General features: G+C 42.4%; 1 protein-coding gene across 1 annotated transcript; it reads right to left on the reverse strand.

Annotated features, from left to right (window-relative positions):
• Positions 1-18,232: 18,232 nt before the first annotated feature.
• On the reverse strand, positions 18,233-21,206 carry LOC307021207 (zinc finger BED domain-containing protein 5-like). Its single transcript, XM_079653101.1, has 2 exons — positions 19,067-21,206; positions 18,233-18,858 (listed from the first exon to the last, which is right to left on the reverse strand). The coding sequence occupies exon 1, from the start codon at positions 20,878-20,880 to the stop codon at positions 19,783-19,785; it is 1,098 nt and encodes a 365-aa protein (XP_079509227.1). The 5' UTR covers positions 20,881-21,206; the 3' UTR covers positions 18,233-18,858; positions 19,067-19,782.
• Positions 21,207-23,138: the final 1,932 nt, after the last annotated feature.

Here is a 23,138-nt window from a genome sequence, read left to right on the forward strand (position 1 = left end):
ATTTCTCTTGAATATAACCACGTTGTACATTTTACACATATATCATCTGTTCAATATTTAACATTAATATTCCATATGCCTTATATTTATGTGTATGTATATTATATATATATATATATAATATATATAATATCCTGCCAAACTCAACATGTATATTTTCCTCTTTCTTTATTTTCTTTATTTTTCTTGCTTATTTCTAATTTATTGTAAAATGCCTTGTCCCTTATGCTGCTGTAACTAAAAATGTTTTCCCAAATTGGGATCAATAAAGTACCATCTTATCTTATTTACATGTGGAATGTCACTAACAAATGAGAGCACCATATGGCTTGTCATATTAAATCCTTTATCTCGGTGGTACCCAGGAAGGTCTATGATGGTTGTAGGAGTCATGATCACTATTTATTGGTTGGCTTGGGTCACATGGGTGGCACTCATTATAATCCTGTTCAACCTGCGTGAGGTGTGGGTGTGTGGAAGAGAGGGTGACACAGGGCCTTTGATTTACGATTGCTTTGATTATTATAACAATGTATGTCTGATCACCGAGTTTTTTGTGATTAAATTACGATACTAGGAAACAGAGCTTTTGATCTCAGCAAGTACTTTTTTTAGCGTGTCATACAACTTCAAACAGGCCCGGCCTCAGCCTGTAAGCGACTTTGTTTCCTGCTGTCGCTACAATGGTGTTACTAGGAGAGCCCAATATAATTTGAAGTGGTACTAGGACACAAAAGGACACAGGGTAGAGTTTATATTATTCTTGGGCTTTTTTCGACTATAAGAACTCAGCGCATCGTGCTGTGAAGTGGTAACGTGTTTCAAAGGTTCTGGATTTGTTTACAAATCTAGAAACTAAATACAAAACTAGAACGATATGAAGATCTTATGTAAAAAATAATTGTGATAAATGAGACAGAACTGGCCTGTCTGTGAGCTCATTTTATGTTGGTTTGATTCTTCTGATAAAGGTGTGAATATCTAAATAATATACCACCATATGCTATTGTCATTAGTTGTTTCCCTGTTCTTCAAGCTAAGGCATTGCTAAATTAACAACTCTTGGTTTACGGCCCGTCCACACACAGGCATGAAAAAAATCTTTCAAAGCTTCGCCCATTCACTTGAATGGGATGACGTAGAAGATTTTTAATCTTCGCCGAACTGCATTGTGGGGAGCGGAGCATGGCTTTGCAAGCATCGTGAGCATCAAAAGTTGAGCAATGTTCAACTTTTGATGCTCCCAATGCTTGCGAAGCTGGCGTCAGCCAATCAAATCCCGCCAGTGCAAGCTCTAGCCAATCAAACCGCGTGTACTGTATGCAGATACCGCTGCGGTCTTTTCCATCTGTCATAAAATGGAGGATAAATTAATCATCGCTGTAGGAAATGTCCCGGTCCTTTACGACTGCTCTCTGTTCACCTACCGGGACCTAAACCGGAGGAACCAGGCATGGAGGGAGGTGGCAGAGAAAGTTGGTGAAACTGGTGGGTTTTCACCTGTTTGGGGAGTTTATATCCAGTTTACTTCGTTTTAACATTGAATGGACAGGCTTTGTATGCCGGGGGCGGGCGGGAGATTCCTGGGAGATTCCTGATTGGTTGTTGGTCGCCTTGGGCGCGTGAAATCGCCAAGCTTCAGACACGCCCAGCATCAAGATTTTTCAAGATTTGTTTCATGCCTGTGTGTGGACGGGCCGTTACAGAGTGGTAACATGAGACCGATTTTTAGATATAAAATATAAATATATTTTAATTTTATAATTTATTTTAAATATTAACAATATAATAAAATAAATGGAAATTTATAAAACGGACAAGTCAAATCAAGCAATCTGATTGGTTCTTAGCCGTGATATACTGAGCGTATACTACGGGTAGAATTGTAAGTTACTTTTCACAACAAGTCAGTATCCCTCCGCGTCTGAGCAAAAAAAGTATACCGTTGGGCTGAAAAGCAAACTGCCTGAAAATTGGGTAACCTCAATTATTTACTAATGCCAAATAAAATGTGACAAAGACAACTATATTACTCATGAAATGTTTAACAAAATATTTCAGAAATTAATTTGAAACTTTATCAAATTAGGCTTCATCAAAGCAGCAACACACTCATTTAAACCAGACAGGTCACAAAATAAAAAAATGAGGCAAAGGAAACTCAGCAGAAATTCAGCACAGAAAACTGTCAATGCAAGGAAGCTGCACTGTCCATGGTCCTGAACTAAAAATTATAAATGTAACATTTCAGCAATCAGCATTGAAACATGTGCTATTGGAAATATTTTTGCCGACTTACAAATGAGTGAGATACATGTGCCTGTCGGGGCGCGCAGATTTTTTTAATCCTTGGTGTCACTGAGGAGAGGGCCACTTGCAAGTCCTGTTCAACAGAGAGCCGTGACCTCCTGTTGTTCTTCATGTAAACCAGAGTAGAGAACGCCAACTCACACAGGTAGGTAGTGGGAAAAAGAAGAAGTTGCTCAATCGCGTGGTGGGAGATGCTTGGGTACTCCGATGCAGAAGCCAACCAAAACTGATCCAGTGGGAGCTCACTAAATTTGAGTTTCAGTGTGCGGTCCACACGGAGCTCTGCGCACTCCTCTCTCTCTTTCATAGTGAGCTTTTCTGTTGAGGATTCCTGGTGGAATGGGTCTCGGATCCAGTCATAGTCCTCGATGTCAGCCACACGTGGAAAATAGCGCTCAAACCTCTCTTTTAAGGTCTGAAGGTGTTCAGCATATACAGCGCGCTCCCTAGCTGCCTGTGGCGCAGCTGATGCCAGCGGGAACATGTCCATGGAGCCCTGTTCCAAAGCCTCGCGCCACAGGATAAGTTTGCCCATAAACCCCCGAATCTTGTCTGTGGATGATAAAAATGTTTTCATTCCTGCCCTGAAGCTTGGCGTTTAACTCGTTGAGATGCCCAAATATGTCTGCGAGGTAAGCCAGCCTGGCGCACCACCTCTCATCCGCGAGCTTGTCTTTATGTGGGATAGCGTGTTCACGTGAAAACTCCAAAAGCTCTTCCTGAAGCTCATAAAGACGGGATAGGACTTCCCCCCGTGACAGCCAACGTCCAAAGCCTGATTCAGCACCTCAGTGAACTCCGGGGGCATGGTTTTGACAACTAATGCCAAACGATGCAAAATGCAGTGGTTTGTCACGATATGTGGGTTTTGTGCTCTCACCTTAGCAATAAATCCTTTCACTCTCCCCGTCATGCTTGCCGCACCATCTGTGCAAAGACTGACGCACATATTCCAGGTCAGACTGTTCTCTTTTAAATATTATTATTTACCCTGAATATTTTTTCTCCCGTAGTATGGCTTTCCATTTCTTTGCAGAAGAAAAACGTCTCTTTGATAGAGTCAGCATCAACATATCTGACGTTTGCCAGAAGTTGGGCAGCCCCACTTATGTCAGTAGATTTGTCTATTTGTAGGGAAAATCTGCCGCTCGCCTGCAGTTTCTCTGTCAAATGTTGCTCAATGTCTTCTGACATGTCGTTGATTCTTCTTTTGATTGTATTATCAGAAGAAGGCACTTTGGATTGCTCATTTGCGGAATCTGGACCCAGCATGACACCTGCAATTTTTTTGCAAGCGGGGAGGATGAGTGTCTCCGCTATTGTGTGAGGTTTCTCCTGCTTTGCAATGAGCTCCGCGAGAATGTAACTAGCCTCCATTTCCTTTTCAGACACTTTCACACAATCCAACAAACGGTCTTGCTGCCTCTGGTTCAGATCCCACGCTCTTCTGAAGTAGGCCAAGTTTCTCTGAACATGGAAGGGATGTTTGGTTTCCAAGTGCCTCTTCAGCTTGCTTGGAACCAAGTTCGCATTAGCTAACTTCTCCCGACAGACGACGCAATCGGGCTGAGGATTGTTGACATCCCCGGTCCAACTGAAGCCATAAGACAGGTAACTTTCATGATACTGTCTGCTGACAGTTCTTTTCCTCTTTTCTTTTGGTGGTGGGTTGTCGGCAGTCTCCGCACTTGTGGTTGGTGGTTTGCTCAGCACAAGAAAGCGCTCCATTTTCCCTCTTGCGGGTTTCTCTGTTTTAATGTTGTCTTTCAGCCTTTGATGTGTCACGTTCTTATAATTCCCACCTGTGCAACTGCGTTAACAGCGAAATATGGGGTTCTGTGAGCATTTTTTTTTAAAGAATTGTTTTTAGGTATAGAGTTTGCCTCTGTATTATGAAATGAGTGCATACAAAGTATTGATATAGTAAATAAGAAAATAATAATTTTTGTGTAGAGGTATATTGCAATAATAACGTATGGTTGTCACAAAATCCCACGGCACACCCGGACTTGCCCCACGGCACACCAGTGTGCCGCGGCACACCGTTTGGGAATCACTGATCTAAACAATTCGAACAGCTCTTATCATGGCTGCCACTGAGGTACTTCCGGGTCAGTTCACTCTGTTAGGAAGGTTGCTAAGCTAAACTGACAATTCGACTGCAACCTAAATCGGATTAAGCTGTGAGGATTGAGGACCATCACATTTATGTTTTTTTACCTGATGAGCCCAGGCGAATGTTTTATTACAAACATAGCATTTGAATGGTTTCTCCCCTGTGTGAGTTCTCATGTGTCTTTTTAAAATATCACCCAATATAAAAGATTTCTTACAAACAGTGCAACTGAAAGGTTTCTTTCCTGTGTGGATTCTTGCGTGTTTCAGAAGATTACTGCTCAGCTTAAAAGATTTCCTACATACTGAACAGCTGAATGGTTTTTCTCCCGTGTGGGTATTCATGTGTTCCTTTAAATAATCACTCCTCGTAAAGGATTTCTTGCAGACTGGGCAGCTAAATGGTGTTTCTCCAGTATGAGTCATCGCATGTCGTTTAAGGTGTGCCTTTCGCAAAAAGCTTTTGTCACAAACTGAGCAGCTGAAAGGTTTCTCTCCTGTGTGAGTTTTCATGTGTATATTCAGATCTCCTTTTTGTGAAAAACGCTTGTCACAAACTGAGCAGCAGAATGTTTTTACTCCTGTGTGAGTTATCAAGTGTCTATGCATGCTTTTCTTGCTCCCCAAACTTTTCTTACACACGAGACAAGCAAATGGCTGCTCAACAGCACTACACCTTGAACCACTGGCAGAGACTTGATCATTCGCTTTGTGGATTTTCATGTGGGTGTATAAATTACCATTCAGTCTAAAAGTTTTCTCACAAACTAAGCAGCTGTAAGGTTTCTCTCCCGTGTGGATTCTCATGTGGTGTTGTAACCTGTAATTCAGTGCAAAATATTTCTTACAAACTAAGCAACTGAATGGTTTCTCTCCTGTATGAGTCATCATGTGGTTCCTCAGATTTGTCCTGTGGCCAAATCTTTTCCCGCACTCAGAGCAGAGGAATGGTTTCTCTTCAGCACTACTTCTTGAGTCATTGACAGAACCTCGATCCTTTTTCAGAGAGTTTGAACCTGACTGAGGTTTTCTGCTTTCATTCCAATCAGCACTGTCTTCAGTGTCAAGTTCAGAAGAGTCGCCAGTGCTGTCCTCAGTATCGAATTGTAAATGCCTATCTGGATCTGAGTTGCTGGCTGGTTCTGGTCCTCCACAGTCTTCTCCATCAGCTGCTGTTTTCATATGTTCAGTTTGTCTTCGATGAATATCCAAAAATGTCTCTTCATCATCTTCACTGTTCACAGGGACAAGAGGCAATGTTATATCAGCCTCTTTCAGCCCTTGAAGCTGCTCTCCCTCCTGACTGCTCCAGAGTTCCTCCTGTTCCTCTTTAATGTTTGGGGCGGGCTCTTGGTCTTCCTGGTTCACACTGGGGCTCCACTCCTGCTCAGGGGAAACTTTTTCTTTAACAACCAACAGCTGCTGGACATCTGCAGGAAACACACACAGACACATTACTGACTACAACTTAACTTAACCGATAATAAAAACAATGTAGTGTAATTTTAATTGTCATAAATAGGGCAGAGGTTCAGCAAAACAGTGATGGCGGCTAGTTAGAAAGAGAAGGTACTGTACTGTAATTTACCCCTGCATTTTTCAACCGAAACAAAAACTGATCGAATACAATTCAAACTATGTCAGTAACTCAGAGATATTATTTTATTAGGTATTCTATTAACTCAATTTAGCACAACCAGGGTTACCTAGCAAAGCAATAGTCAATCATATAATTATGCACTGTGTGTGAGGCTGCTTGTAGTTCTTCCATTGGCTGTCTGTCTTGTGGATAAAATGTTGTAGGAAGTTTCGTAGCCTCTCGGCACAAAAGACCCAAATAAATGAAGACAATATGTATTGTAAATGTAAAGCAGTGATGCGTTTTCGGTGGACCAACCAATGGTTTTAATGAAGGGTTCTGGGATGCTATTAAAGGAAGTTCAACCAAAAGATGTTTCAAAACCAGAGGGGGCAGAAGTACACAAATCCTTTATTTAAAGTGGGCCTACTATGCTATATTTGAAAAATATATTGTAGGGCCATACCTATACAAAACATGGCTGTGAAGTTTTTTGCTTAAAATACCAAACAGATGACCCATAGTAGCCATGCCTCATACCCCTCTTACCAGCCCTACTCCAAAAAGGCTGATTCTGTGACCGTAGCTTTAAATGGAACGGCTGCTGCTTTTTAAACACTTTTTTTTAACTTTATTTAACCAGGTGGTCCCATTGAGATCATCGATCTCTTTTTCAAGGGAGACCTGTCCAACATGGCAGCAAGTAGGTTACAACATGAACATAAAACAACAGATAACACAAAAGGACATCGTATTTACAGGGCTACATTTACACACCTAGAGACATTGACAAGTACCAACAATATATTTATATCTCGCCCTGTCTATAGAGTGGCGAAGTCACGCCCACTTACTTCCGCATCATGGGACCTTATTTCGGAAAAATAATACATTGAAGTCAATGGAGAGAGAAAACGTATCTTTTGATCCTGTTTGAATTGTGCCATGAATTACACATATGATGTTTGTCAATCTTAAAAAATTATTTCCATGTCAAAAAAGTCACAGTTTGTCGTAAAACTGTTGAAATATAAGACTATGAAAAATACGCAACTAGAAAGACTACAAATCCCAGAGTCGCGTAAGTGATGTCATAACTGTTTTCCTCCACTAAGAGATAGATTCTATCTATATGGCGCTGATCTTAGCTATCTATATGGCGCTGGCTAAGATAAGATAACTTTAACAAGATGCCTGTGTGCTTAGTACCAGGTTGTTATCATACCAGCAATGGGTCTTGCTCGTTCTTTCGCTTCCCGTCTGATGAAAGGACCAGGAGTGGCTGGATCAAGTTAGCTAGCACTACAGCCTTGTCATTTTTATTAGCCTTAACATGAAGTAACATTAAGTAACCCAACATGTCAAACAGTAAGAGAAGTAGATATATTTCGTGAACCCTTTGAACAGTACTACTGTCACACCAGTGTGATCATTCTATAATACACAATTTAAGCCCGGGGGAGAAATGCTAACGCTACATTAGCATCTGCGATTTTTTTCTACTTCACGCTATCTGCACAAATGGTTCACATTAAACATTAAAAACACCAGGCAGTTCAGAGAGAATCAAAGGAAGGCAGGCAGGCAGGCAGCTTTGCATGACATTCTTCTGGACGTGTTTCATTGTGGTGATAGTGAGGGTAGTAAATCCTTTTGTTGACAAGACAGTAGTGCCGGCCATCTTGGTGACGTATGTTGTTCTGCTAGACCGGAGATGTAGTTCCTTCAGCATTTCACACCAAAAAATTTGTTACTTCACAGTTTTAAGACACATTATTATTTTTTTGACTTGCAAAATTATCTTTTAAATTGACAAACATCATGTGTGTAATTCCTGGCACAATTCAAACGGGATCGAAAGATAATCTTTCTCCCTCCATTGACTTCAATACATAATTTTTCCGAAATAAGGTCCCATGGAGGTCCACCGGAAGGGGAGGGACTTTGCCACTCTATAAGCTTCACCTTCTTGGCAAAAACTGTATTGTTTTTAAAGTGGTGGAGAGACAATGCACAGTTTGACCCACTGCTGTCACTCATGGCCAAAGCATATCTCTCCGTCCCACTGAGGTGGCGTTACACTTTTTCGCTGTCCGTCATTTTGACAGACAGGATCGTAAAATATCCGGCATAATCCATTATTACCCGTCGGGTCTGAACAGTTCACGAGAGAGCACGCTCGTGAACTGTCAACGGGGGGGGCAGACATGTATTGATCTGTACGGCAAAGTACGGTTTGGAAACTATATCATTTCCTTTTGGAGGGCATGCATAACACGGCATAACACCAGAGCCTCGCTGCGGGGAAACGTTGGCGCTGTTCCGAGTTTGTTCTAATCTGTCAAAATGAAAGACTGCTTTCAGATTTTTCCGTCATTGTTAAATAAAATATTCGGTTAACGCGACCACTGCTGTCCCAGCAACATCAGTACCAAGCGAGAGAGTTTTTTCCAGAGCAGGGGATATTGTAAATGCCCAAACATCCCAGCTTATAAATAGCTGGAAATGTGGACATTCTTATATTCCTAAAAACCTGTCTGATGATGCTGAGTGAGTGACTAGTGAGTTTGAGTTGAGTTACTTGAAAAACTAAAGTGAAACTTGATTTATTGTATTGCAGGGTCTGATTATTAGCTTGTTTATTTGTGAAATGCAGTGGCACAAAGAAAATGCCTACTTTGTTTGGTAGTACTAGTAGGTACAAAAACACTGGTTTTCTTGTTCCAGTCTGTTACTGTCACTTTTTTTTTGACACTTTAAAATACTGCTATCCTACTAAAATGCTGTACAATCAGATGTATTATGTAATAAAGAAACGTTTTCCGAGTAAAAAAATATTGTATTGAAAAAATAATTTGAATTCTTTTTTTCTTCCCTTTATTATTCAATATCGCGATAAATACCGTACCGTTGACTTGTTATCCCGATATTATCGTACCTTGAGTTTTTGGTATCGTTACATGCCTAGTTAGAACAGTGCCATTATGTATTATATATATATATATATATAACACAGGGTTTCCCGCACAGACTATATTTGGGCGGGCCACCCAGGTATATTAACGGCCGCCCACGCGACCACGACGCCATCTGCGATCGATTAACTTGTGGACAATGATCCCTCGCTCTACGCCTTCTGTACCCAGTCCCGGACTGGCCATCGAGAGGACCGGGGGGTTTCCCGATGGCCTGGTCTGTTAAGTGGCCTGCTGGCCTGAGGATTTTTTGGGTGACTGGCTGTCTACATGATGTGGCCTGCCGACATGGTCACTGTCATACAGATCATAAATCAAAGCCGTTGAATGGTCTCTGTGTATCATTCAAGCTCGGCATAACCTTAGCTCAGGTGAGGTAAAAGACTCTGAGTGTTTAGATAGTTAACTTAGTCTAAGTTTTCAATGGGTCTCAAACGGTTTGGTCACCATTTATGTAAACACATGTTTCCATTTGAGGGTGTCAGTGTTTTTTCATATTGGATGTGGTATGTTATTGGTTATGGCCATGATTTTATGATTATTGAAATGTATACAGTTCTGTTTCATATAGGTGTTTCCATAGATCTAGTCTCTTTATTTGCCCCTCAAAGTGCACCAGATTGATGCATTTAACTCAAACATGATGCAGGTCTCCCTTGTGATGCAGGTCTCCCTTGTAAATGAGATCGATGATCTCAAGGGACCAATCTGTCTAAATAAAGGTTTGAAATGAAACATTTAAAAACAAATCTTATCGGGGAGCATGCCCCCGGACCCCCCTAGAGGATTTGAGGTCCACCCCCACTTAAGATCACATTGATAGGTTCCTAAATACATTTACAATTTTGTTTAAATAGTAACCCATGTCTAGGGCTGCAACAAACGACTAATTTGATAATCGATTAATTAAACGATTAATTGACTAATCTGACTATTATGCCTTGCACAATTTCTCAAACGCTCTTATTTAGCCATCAACTTTTAGATTTAGCTTGAGGTTGTTTTAGGCATGTGGAAACTAACAATGAAGACAATAAAGATGAATACTTGATTCAAAAATACATATATTATTAAATTAACTAAACACATTTTGAACAAAATTAACATTGCTTTTTATTTAAAGTAAATAAATAATATTTCACATCGAAAGAAACAACAGTGTTTTAACAAATCGTATTAAATAATATGATGACAGAACTGTAAACAGAATAGCTGAAACTTTAACAAAATAAATAACTCAGTTACCTCTAATCATTAACCCATGTTTGTATAATGTAGTTAACTCTGTGTGTTGCTGCTAGCATACATAACATCTGATGTGGAAAAGTTAGTCGTGGATGGGGATACAGAGCTGCTAGAAAGACAGTCGAACCCGGTGCATTCCTCCGTCTGAATGTGGTGCACTTTTGCTAAATGTTTAGACAAATTGCTCGTGTTACCGCCCTTACATACTAAACTCTTATTGTACTTTTAGCAACGAGCATTGTCCACCTCAAGACGGGTAACACAGGGCTGCCAACACTCACGCATTGAGCATGAGAGTCAAGCAATTGACCCATATCTCACGCACTCACGCCACACTTGCCTTTCCTCACGCCAAGTTTTCGTCCAAAATAAATGTATATAAATATAAAAATAAAGTGAAGGAACAGCAAACCGTGCGGTCTACGAAATGAGACGGTCTTCTACCTTAGTTCAGTAAAGTTGGAACGATATTGGGAGATTCTGATTTCACGGATCAATAACTCATGAACAAAACATTATACCGACACAAATTACGTCTCCTAAGTACTGTGGTAAGGCGGACAACGAACTACATCACATTTTGATACAAAAAATAGCCAATACGCGCCCTCCTCCAAGCTGGACACGTTACATTGGTCTCTATCTGCAACCGGAGTAGAAACGAGTGCTCAGGGACCGTCTGCAAAGTGCAACTCCGAAAAAAGAGAATACAATAATATTCAAATCACTATTATACAGCTTATTACTACCAAACTCACTACACACATCAATAGTCTCCTATGTGTCATACTACAGCAAGGAGTTTGGAAGAATATGCTTTTGAATAATTTTGGGGAATAGGCCTATTTATAATGTAAAATCTTCAATAAATATGGCATCATCTTAAATAACTTTACTATTATACAGTATATTTCCACCAAACTCACTATTTGCATTGTTGTTGTTAGCATCTGGTTAGCTTAACGGATATTAGAAGCTGTTTGTAAAACAATGAGAGGGAGAGCTCTGTCCAGTCAGACAGAGATAACTACAGCTCAGTGAGGTAAGGGACTCTCTGTTTTAGAGAGTTAACTTTAGTCTAGTTATCTCAGTGGGTCTCAAACGGTTTGGTCACCTTTTATGAGAATAAATGAAAAACAGTTATGAAATACTATATGACAGTAAAACAAGAATACAGTTTAAAAAGGTGAGTGATTTTTAAAATATCCATAAAGAAAAAGAAAATCTGTTTACCATAAATTCCTTTTGCTCTCAAAGTGCACCAGGTTGATGCATTTAGACCCCCCTAAAGGAGGTGAGGACCCCCCCACTTATAAAATAGCACTTGATTGTAAGAGTTGCGGGTACACTGTGTATATGTATGTGCGTATTCCACTGTAGCGCCCGGTACATTAATCGGAAACCCTAGTTTGTACATTTGTAACACTGTGCACATGAAGGTTTCTTTTTTCGGTTCACCAAAAAAAAAAATATCACTCCAAGCTGAACTCAAATGTTGGCAGCCCTGGCTAACATTTAACCACACCTCGGAGCGCGTTCTCTCCGCAGTGTGTTGCATTCATGTAGCCAGTGTTCGAATTACCTATTTGCTTTCGGGGGAGCCCTATTTTTCAGTGCACATCCTGCTACTAAATATATCACACGCACGCTCTGTTGACTGGCGCAGCAGCGCGGATTCGATCAATCGCTATAGAATCATTCTGCTACTACTACTACAGACGGTTTCACTACAGACGGTTTCACTACAGACGGTGTCACTACGCCAGCGGCTGTGGCCGTTGTGGAAGCCTCTTCAGGCTCCGCATCGGCAGGCCTCTCCCTCAGTGTGGAAGTTGAGTAAAGTTAGAACGATATTGGCAGATTCAGATTTCACGGATCAATAACTCATGAACAAAACGTTATTCAGACCCAAATTACGTCTCCTAAGTACCGTGGTAAGGTTGACAACGAACTACAATCACATGTTGATCAAAAAAAGCCAATACGTGCTGTCCTCCTAACTGGACACATTAAATTGGTCTCTTTCCGCAGCCGGAGAAGAAACGAGTGCTCAGGGACCGTCTGCAAAGTGCAACACCGAAAAAAGAGAATACAATAATATTCAATCACTTCACTATTATACAGTATATTACTACCAAACTCACTACACACATCAATAGTCTCCTGATGCTCATACTACAGCAGAGAGTTTGGAAGAATGCGCTTTTGAATAATTTTGGGGAATATTTCTAATGTAAAATCTTTAATAAATATGGTATAATCTTCAATAACGTTACTATTATATTTCTACCAAACTCACCACACACATCAATAGTCTCCTGTTGGTCATACTACAGCAGAGAGTTTGGAAGAATATGGTTTGGAATAATTTTGGTGAATATTTATACTGTATAATAGTAACGTTATTGAAGATGATGCCATGTTTATTGAAGATTTTACATTAGAAATATTCACCAAAATTATTCAAAAGCACATTCTTCCAAACTCTCTGCTATAGTATGACCAACAGAAGACTATTGATGTGTGTAGCGAGTTTGTTAGAAATATACTGTATAAATGTGAAGTGATTGAATATGATTGTATTCTGTTTTTTCGGAGTTGCACTTTGCAGACGGTCCCCGAGCACTCGTTTCTTCTCCGGTTGCGGATAGAGACTAATGTAATGTGTCCAGTTTGGAGTACAGCAATGTGATTGTAGTTCATTGTCAACCTTACCACGGTACTTAGGAGACGTACTTTGTGTCTGAACAACGTTTTGTTCATGCGTTATTGATCCGTGAAATCTGAATCTGCCAATATCGTTCCAACTTTACTCAACTCGTGAGGAGCTGTCAAACTCGACCCTAACGCCGCTTACAGCCGGCGAACTAAAAGTTGTTTTCCGTTCACGTTGTCATTTTTAGACTCCTTTGCTTCTTTACTTGTGAATCCAAAAGCTGCGAGGGATGGCTGTTTTCGTTTTGCGAAAACAGCCAAGTCGGCCTTCAGGGGAGCTCCCTCCCTCTTCGGGGGAGCCAAGCTCCCCCTGGCTCCCCCCCATTTCGAACAGTGCATGTAGCAGCCGTGTGTGTGTAAACTGCCCCGCTCCCTCACACACAGACGGGGGAGAGAAAGATCTCTCTTCTGGATTGGAAAGATCGAAAATACATCATATATGCATTTGTTTGTCTTTTTGCATATTAGAAACAAGTTGGCGACACTAAGACTGCGATATAATGCTTATGTAGCAATATTACATGACATATATTTTTTAAAATGTCTCCAGTACCGATAAAAAGGCCAATAACGTTGGAGCTTAACGGCGCGTAAAAAACACACGTGATGACATCACCAACGAATCGACGACTGAATTAGTTGGCAACTAATTTGGTAATCGATTTTAATCGATTAAGTGGAATAGTTGTTTCACCCCTACCCATGTCCATATGTTTATTTGTGGGTAGTAGATTTAAACTATAGGGCTATCACTATGGGCCTGTACCTGTTCGCTCTGCCATCGCATGAAGGGTCTGCTAACAAACAACCATCAGAAAGGTTAATGTTAATGTTGTTGCACGTCACAAAGGCACGTCATCTCAACCCCCACCCCCACTACCATCACCCCCCCAAGTATATTTCAGATCTGTGGGAAACACTGTAAAAACTCTACTGCAGACATCCTGCTGAATACAAATACACTATTCAGCTAGACGACTGTATACAGAGACGATAGGTTGGGACGTGTCAAGTGTGCCGGTGAAAATAGGTTGGAACGTGTCACGTGTGCCACATTTCACCAATGACGTCATAGGAGCCGTATCCTGGATCTGCTCGTTTGCACCCCGGTTTTAATTTTTTTTAGAGATGTGGGTAAGGAGGAAAAGAGACAGGGTTGTATTTTACTGAAACTTTGTGAGTCTCCTTACACACCGGGGACACATATTTATGTATAAAAGACATCAAAAAGTGACATTGCATAATAGGTCCCCTTTAACCCTTTGGAGTCGACCGTCACGCCGGCGTGATCAGATCATGTGACCTGTTCAAGCCGGCACCGCATAAAAACAACAGTCGGACCAACTTTGCCGGCTGCTTCTGTCGAAAGTACTGGCTGGAAACTCTCTGCCAGTCTTTGTTTCATGTAATGGACCCAGTAAAACCAAAATTTATTTTTTCGCTGGCTCTAAAGTATGAGCAATTGAATGTGGCGGACATTACATATTTGTATATCCTCGCCGTATTTGGTTTCGAGCGGCTGTAGATCAACAGGATGTATTTACTAGGGATGGGGTGGGGTAATTACATTACATTACATTGCATTTAGCTGACGCTTTTATCCAAAGCGACTTACAATAAGTGCATTCGACCAGGAAGATACAACCTTTAAGAAAACAGAATCATATAAGTACATCAGGTTTCATAGAGCCAAACATTTCAAGTGCTACTCAACTGGCATTTAGAAAGCCAGCCCTTTATTAGTATATAAGTGCTTTGTTAGTAATTCTATCGCTCGAAGTGGAGTCTGAAGAGATGAGTTTTCAGTTTGCGTCGGAAGATGTGTAAGCTATCTGCTGTCCTGATTACAATGGGGAGCTCATTCCACCATTTTGGAGCCAGGATAGCAAACCCACGTGTTTTGCTGATGGGAACTTGGGTCCCCCTCGCAGTGCGGGTGCAGCAAGCTGTTTGGCTGATGCAGAGCGGAGTGCACGTGCTGGGGTGTACGGTTTAACCATGTCCTGGATGTAGGAAGGGCCAGATCCATTCGCAGCATGGTACGCAAGTACCAGTGTCTTGAAGTGGATTCTAGCAGTTACTGGAAGCCAGTGAAGGGAGCGGAGGAGCGGCGTGGTGTGGGAGAATTTGGGAAGGTTGAAGACCAGACGAGCCGCTGCATTCTGGATGAGCTGCAGAGGTCGGATGGCACATGCAGGTAGACCAGCCAGGAGGGAGTTGCAGTAGTCTAGGCGTGAGATGACGAGAGCCTGGACCAGAATCTGCGCTGATGTCTGGGTCAGCTGGGGACGTATCCTCCTGATGTTGTAAAGCGTGTATCTGCAGCAGCGGGTTGTAGCAGCGATGTTTGCAGTGAAGGACAGTTTATTATCTAGGACCACACCCAGATTCCTTGCAGTCTGAGTCGGGGAAACAACAGAGGTGCCGATGTTGATTGTTAGGTCAAGAGTGGGACAATCTTTTCCCGGAAGGAAGAGCAGTTCAGTCTTGTCAAGGTTGAGCTTGAGGTGATGAGCAGACATCCACCGAGAGATGTCTGCTAGGCAAGCAGAGATGCGTGCGACGACCTGGGTCTCTGAGCGGGGAAAGGACAGAATTAGTTGGGTGTCGTCAGCGTAGCAGTGGTATGAAAAACCATGCGGGCTAATGACAGACCCGAGCGAGTTTGTGTACAGGGAGAAGAGGAGGGGACCAAGAACCGAGCCCTGAGGGACCCCTGTAGTTAATTGACAAGGGTCGGACTCGGACCCTCTCCAAGTAACCCTGTAGGTGCGGTCGTTGAGGTATGAGGTGAGGAGGGAAAGTGCAGTGCCTGAAACTCCAAGTTCTTGGACAGTGCGAAGAAGGATCCGATGGTTCACCGTGTCGAATGCAGCAGACAGGTCCAGAAGGATGATGACAGAGGAGAGGGAGGCTGCTTTAGCAGTGTGCAGTTTGTCAGAGACAGCAAGGAGAGCAGTTTCTGTTGAGTGACCTGCCTTGAAACCAGACTGGTGCGGATCCAGAAGGTTGTTCTGATGGAGATAACAGGAGAGTTGTTTAAAGACAGCGCGTTCAAGTGTTTTAGACAGGAACGGGAGGAGAGAGACGGGCCTGTAGTTAATAACATCAGACGGATTGAGAGTGGGTTTCTTAAGGAGAGGGTTTACTCTTGCCTCCTTGAGACTGTTTGGAAAGTGACCAGAAGTTAGAGAAGTGTTGATGAAATGGGTGAGAAATGGTAGAATATCAGGAGCGATAGTCTGAAGGAGGTTTGAGGGGATAGGGTCCAGAGAACAGGTGGTAGGACGCCAAGAGGTAACGAGGGTAAGAACCTCACTTGGAGAGAGAGGGGAGAAGGAGGTCAGTGTGTGGGTGAAGGGAGGGTCTGGTGACCCAGCGGTGAGTAAAGGTGAGTCAGAAAAAGAAGAGCGAATATCATCAACCTTTTTTTCAAAGTGGTTAACAAAGTCGCTTGACAGAAGGGAGGAGGGGGGAGGTGCTTTGGGGGGGTCCAAGAGGGTGGAGAAGATAGAAAATAGTTTTTTGGGATTGGAATAGGAAGATTGGATCTTATCTTGAAAGAAAGTGCTTTTTGCCTGAGAGATGGAAGCAGAGAAAGAGGAGAGGAGAGCCTGATAGGTTAGGAGGTCGTCATGGTGTTTGGATTTCCACCATTTCCGCTCTGCTGCCCGAAGGATGGTTCTATTAGCACGCAGTGCATCATTTAGCCAGGGAGCAGGAGGGGACTGACGAGCCGGCCGCGATGTGAGAGGACAGAGAAAGTCCAGAGAGGATGAGAGAGTCGAGAGGAGAGTTTTTGCAGCAGTGTTTGGAGGCAGGAGTTGGAACGAGTCAGAGGAAGGGAGGGCTGAGAGCACCGATGAGGCAAAGGTAGAGGGGGAGAGGGAACGGAGGTTACGGCGGACAGGAGCAGAGTTAGAAGAGATTAGGTTGTTATGTTTGGAAAGGGGTAGAGAGAATGAAATGAAGAAGTGATCGGATGTGTGGAGCGGGTTTACAGAGAGGTTAGAAGTAGAGCAGTTCCTTGAGAATATGAGATCAAGGACATTGCCAGCTTTATGAGTTGGTGGGGATGGAGACAGTGAGAAAGCAAAGGTGGTTAACAGAGATGTTAGTTCAGATATCTTCCCTGTCTGGAGGTTGAAATCTCCGAGAAGTACAGCGGGAGGGCCAGTTTCAGGGATGTGTGAGAGGAGATTATCTAACTCCTCCAAGAAGTCCCCCAAGGCGCCTGGTGGACGGTAGAGAACAACAATGGTTAATTGTATAGGATGGGTTACTGTGACGGCATGGAATTCAAAGGTGGGGTAATCTGATAAACGGAGTGATACGAAACGAGACAAAGATACACAGAGATAGACGAAGACAGACGAATATACACAGAGATAGACGAAGACAGATGGCAAGAGACGAAGAGGGACGGCGACTCGGGGAGAGAAAAAAAGAGATAGCGAGAGACGAAGAGAGACGGCGATTGAAACCAATATTGAGAATTGAGAGATAGTTAGATAAATTTAGAGTATTGAAGCTATAACTAACATTGTAATAATGATGAAGAGGACTCTGAACGTGAGACAAGCTATAAGCTTGTTTTTTGACATGGAGGAGAAGACCATTCATAAAAAAATCGCCTATGGATACACCTGCTATTTGTTAATTAAATGTAAATAGACTGTACTTATATAGCGCTTTATCCAGTCTTTAAGACCCCTCAAAGCACTTTACATACTACATGTCATTCACCCATTCACACTCATTCATACAGAGCAGTGGACCTAACACTCACACATCGTTGGCCATGGCATCGGATGCAACTCAGGGTTAAGTATTTGGCCCAAGGATACATCGACATGTTGACTGCATGGGCTGGGATTGAACCCACCACCTTCTGGTTGAAAGACGACCGCACTCCCTCGCAGCCACAGTCGCCCTGTGTAAAATGTGTATCTAGGTTCATCTAACCTCAATCAAACTTTTAAATTATCATAGTGACATTCCAGGTATATATTACCAGCTTTCAAAATGTTTCGTTGTGCATGTTTGTGTTATCCATAGTACAAATAATATCATTTTCAAAATCAGTTTTAAGTTTTTTGAGCGGTTTTGGGTCCAAAATGTTCATATAGTATGTCAAAACGTAAAAAAAAAACTATCAGTTTATCTAGGTGATGTTGTCTCAAAAAAATAGATACCAAACATTGACATGCTAAACATTTCTTAACGTAGTTTAGTAAGACAAATCAGAAGTATGCGAAAACGGCGAAATAAACCCAGGACTCTAAAGCAGAGGTTCTCAATTGTTTTGCAGCCAAGGACCCCTTACAAGATAGAGAATACACCAAGGACCCCCTCATTCTGATTTATGATTTTGGGCTATATAAATAAAAATGTACTTGACTTGACATGTATGTCCCTTGGAATAATCTGACGTAGCCTATTTTTTTACACTTCTATAGTCTTAGTTATGTGAAAGAACAACACAAGAGAAATGTATTAGAAAGATATTAGATATGTATTAAAAATATTTGCACCATCTCAACACAGAATACCCATAAAACAATCAATCAATTAGCTGCAAGTAACACTGTACCTAAACAAAATATCAAAGGGAAATCAAGAGAAAAGTGATAATTTGAAGTGCATTTCAGAACATACACACACAAACACACACACATAAAGATGAAACATCAAGTGTTTCACTCTTAGTTAAAATTAAATGATTTATAAAAGTCTAATCACAAAATAAATGCAGGCTATAAACAATTGAACACATGCCTGCATTGCAACATATATTAAGTAAATTGCAAAACAACTGCAACTGCATTGTTACAATCCCAAACCACTACTTGTAATGGCAGCCAGCTCTGGACACTATTGGAGTGATGCAAGGCAGTCCATGAAGCTGATTGCTTCTCTCTGCAAGTGAAGACACACATATCAAACTAAATCATCAAATGCAACATATCTGACATTTCTGTTGCTCTCACACACACACACACACCCACCCACCCACACCCACCCACCCACACCCACACACACACACCCACCCACACACACACACACACACACACACACACACACACACACACACACAGAGATAGAGAGAGAGATAGCATGCTCTTACCATTAATGTGAGATATGGGCCCGTCTCTCGCTGCACAACTTCTCCATCCTTGGAGAAGTAGATGAGAGGCATACACGTAGGTCGTTCTCCACTTCCATCCGATCCCTGTACTTGATCTTCATGGAGGTCAGCGCTGAGAATGATGACTCGCACAGGTATGTGGTTGGAAAGGGGAGCAACACCCGCATGGCAACAGCAGCGATTTCCGGATACTCCTGTTCAACTGAAGGCCAAAAGTCCACATAACCCCCTTGGCCGAACCGGATTCTCAGCGTCCCGTCGTATGCCAGGTCCAGCAGCTCCTCCTCTGCTTTTCCACTGAGACCCCGCGCTGATGTATGGGCAACGAAGGGGTCGCGCACCCAGTCCCAGGCATCGGTGTCAACGTCAGTGAAATAGTCATTGAAATAGTCACCAAGGGAGGCAAGATGCAAACCGATTGTATTTTTCACAATCTCAGCTGGTATTTGGTTTGTGTCCAAAAACTCTGTGAGTTGGGGGAACATGTCTGTAATGCCATTTTGCACCCGCCTTCTCCAGATCGCTGTTTTGGCACGGAATGACTTCATTTTGTCGCTTACCTCCAGGATAGAGGCATATCTGCCTTGAACGGACAAACTGAGATCGTTCAATGAGTTGAACACATCTGCAAGGTAGGCAAGCTGTGCGATCCATTCGGGGTCCGAGAAGAGTGCTGCAGTGGTTGGCTTGTCATTCTAGATGAACTCACAAAGCTCTGAGCGCAGTTCGTACACCCGCTGTAGCACTTTTCCACGGGAGAGCCAACGCACCTCTGAATGGAACAGCAGGGTGTCCTGTCCTGCGCCCATCTCCCTGCAGAGCTGGCCGAATAAACGGGACTGCAGTGGCTTACACTTGATGTGGTTGACCACAGATACCACCGTGCTGAGAACGGAGTGTAGCTCAGGACTCAATGATTTTGATGCCAGAGCCTGCCTGTGCAGCATGCAGTGGGTAGCTATCATCATTGGATTGCGCTCCTTGGCACGAGCAACCACCCCACTCTTGCGTCCGGTCATGGCAGCTGCCCCATCCGTGCAAATCGCAATGCAATTCTCCCAACTCACATTGCCAGTCTCCATGAACATATCTATAACATTGAAAATCTCCTCACCTGTTGCTCGCCCCGTCAACTCTTGACAAAATAAAAAATCTTCCTGAATCCTTCCTTCCCACGGGTAGCGAACCAGCGCGATGAGCTGCGCAGAGCCGGACACATCAGTGGACTCATCCAATTGAACCGCGAATTTAGAACCTCTCAGTCTTTCCAGCAGTTGTGATTTGATATCAGCAGACATGTCCTCAATTCGTCGTCTGATGGTGTCATTTGACAGAGGTACACTTCTCAATTTGGCAGCCGCATCTTTCCCCACCATCACCTCACACAGATCCACCGCAGCAGGGAGCAGCAGTTCCTCCGCTATTGTGTGGGGCTTTCGCGCCTTAGCAATCCTCTGCGCTACCAGGTAGGAGGCCCGCTGCGCTTTAGCAGAAACAGACGTAACATTAACCATCCGTTGTTGTTGCTGGCGGTAGTCCTCGCCCTTCCTCTCAAAAAAAGCCCGGTCTTTTTTTGCATAATCTGGATGCTTGGTCTCGAGGTGCCTCTTCAATTTGGCAGGCTTCATTGCCTCATTGGCAAGACACCGCAGGCATATCAGACATTTCGGTTTCCCTTCCACTTCAATAAATCCATATTGGAGATACTCCTCATCGTATTTCCTTACTTTTGTTTTTTGTTTTTCATTTACTTCATTTGTAGCCGTAACCGGTCGTTTTAAAAATCTGTCCATCTTCGTAGTATGCTAGCCGTGTTATATCTCTATGATGCTAGCAGCGGCACTCTCTGACTGACGTACCAGTTAATGTTGTTTCCACGGTAACGGGTGACACGCTTGATTTTTAAATGTATAGATGTGTTAGATTAGAACGTAATCTATGAACTATTTTAGATTAAAAAAAGAAAAATATTATTTGTTGAACTATGAAGCCTTTTGTAAAAAAAAAAAAAATGAAAAAAAATGATATGATAATTTAAATTAATGAATCTGAAAACTTTTAACGGACCCCCTGGCAGAGTGCCACGGACCCCCGGGGGGTCGCGGACCCCACTTTGAGAACCACTGCTCTAAAGGGTTAAAGGTGGGGTAGGTAAGTTTGAGAAACCGGTTTGAGATACACTTTTTGTTATATTCCATGGAATGCTCTTAACATCCCGATAGCAATGAATATCTTAAGTGCTTTGACAAAAAATCCATGTAAAAATTTCATCTGTGTAAGCCGTAGTACTGTAAAAAGCACGACCAATCATCTGAGCCGGCCCGGCTAAAATAACTGGATGGCCTACCTGCCTGTCAGCCTTCCATCTGTGCACAAACTTATCTCGTGCCCTCATTGGTCATGTGCGCGTTCGTGTGTGTTGGAGGAGGGGCTCTGTAAGGAAGTAGCAGATTTCTTCCGGCTTTGTATTTTCAAATTCTAGCGCACTCGAGCTAGTTGTCACTGTCACTACCCGATCCGTCCCCCTGCCCGATCTGTACTGCGTACGTGCGAGATGGTCCGCCATATTGGAGAACTCCGGACGGCAACCCAGGAAGGACACTTGACACAGTGGCTTTTGGCAAAGCTGAAAATTAAACGAGAGAGAGACGAGTTATTGTTATTACAACGTGACTTCACTATTATATAACAACTCTTTTTATGGGGTTCTTTTATTTGGGGTTAAGTACATTGTCAGAATAAGTGAGAAATGGACTTAACTTCCATTAGACAGCCATATGCCATACATTTTTGCATACATTCACAGTAAATATTCATTCAGTATGATAGCTGTCTAACAGAAGTTAAATACATTTCTCACTTATTCTGACAATGTACTTAACCCCAAATAAAAGAACCCCATAAAAAGAGTTGTTAAATAATAGTGAAGTCACGTTGTAATAACAATCTCGCTAGAGATGGCAAATCCGGATCCTTTTACGGACTCAGGGTCTTCTGAGTCAGTCCTTGAAGAGATCCGGATCATACGAGTCATTTGAGTCATATGAGTCAGCATCACCAAGACCGTAGAAATCCTATCGGTAAAACGTGTTGCATTTCACGAGCATATTAAACTGACGTTATATTAACCTCCGCTACACAGTGTATTTTTCTTTGATAAAAAATGTTGATCACAAAAAAAAGGGTTATTTTGCGAGTTGGCTAATCTGAGTCAGCTGTTGACTCGTACATGAGGACGAGTCTGCTGGATCTCTGGATCTGCTAATATATGGTCACGTCTCTAAGTCCGCACGAGTCTGCTGTGTTTTGAACAGTGAGTCAGGATTTACGAATCTGAGTCTGTGAAGTTCCGCTGACTAACTCGTAGGCTACTGGTCGCTCTCGATCATTGACCTGGATTCACGGATCCCGGGATTTTGATTGAGTCCATTATGTTTCCGGCTCTAAATGAAGTTTCAGTGTAGACTTCTAACACAATTGTCATGTTGTGCAACAGTCTCCTGCGTGTAATAGCTGCATTTCCAAAAAGGATCTTACTTGGAAAAACGTTTATTTTGAACATAGCACACAAAAAGAAACAAACAATGACAAATGATTGAAAATTGCAAAACAGTTAGAATATATAAAATGTCTTAATTATACAATTATTATTATTAAACATGTAATTATATCTAATCATATGCCCCCCATATTTTCTCATGGACTGCGTAATCATTGCAATACTGGTGTTTGTATGTGTTAAATGTGTGTAAAGTGGTGTCTTTTGCTTTAATAAAACATATTGATCACAAAAAAAAGGGTCATTTTGCGATTTAGCGAATCTGAGTCTGCTGTTGAATTGTGCATGATGACGAGTCAGCTGGATCTCTGGATCTGCTGCTATACGGTTACGGCTCTGAGTCCGCACGAGTCTGCTATGTTTTGCACAGTGAGTCAAGATTTGCGAATCTCTGAGTCTGCTTTTGACTCGTGCATAATATAGCCGCGGGAGCCGGGTGCTGGAGGAGGGGCTATGCTCTTGCACATGACGAGTATGGATCTCTGGATCTGC

The sequence above is a fragment of the Notothenia rossii genome (genome assembly GCF_949606895.1).
Source record: "Notothenia rossii genome assembly, chromosome: 10".
Lineage (NCBI taxonomy): Eukaryota > Metazoa > Chordata > Actinopteri > Perciformes > Nototheniidae > Notothenia > Notothenia rossii.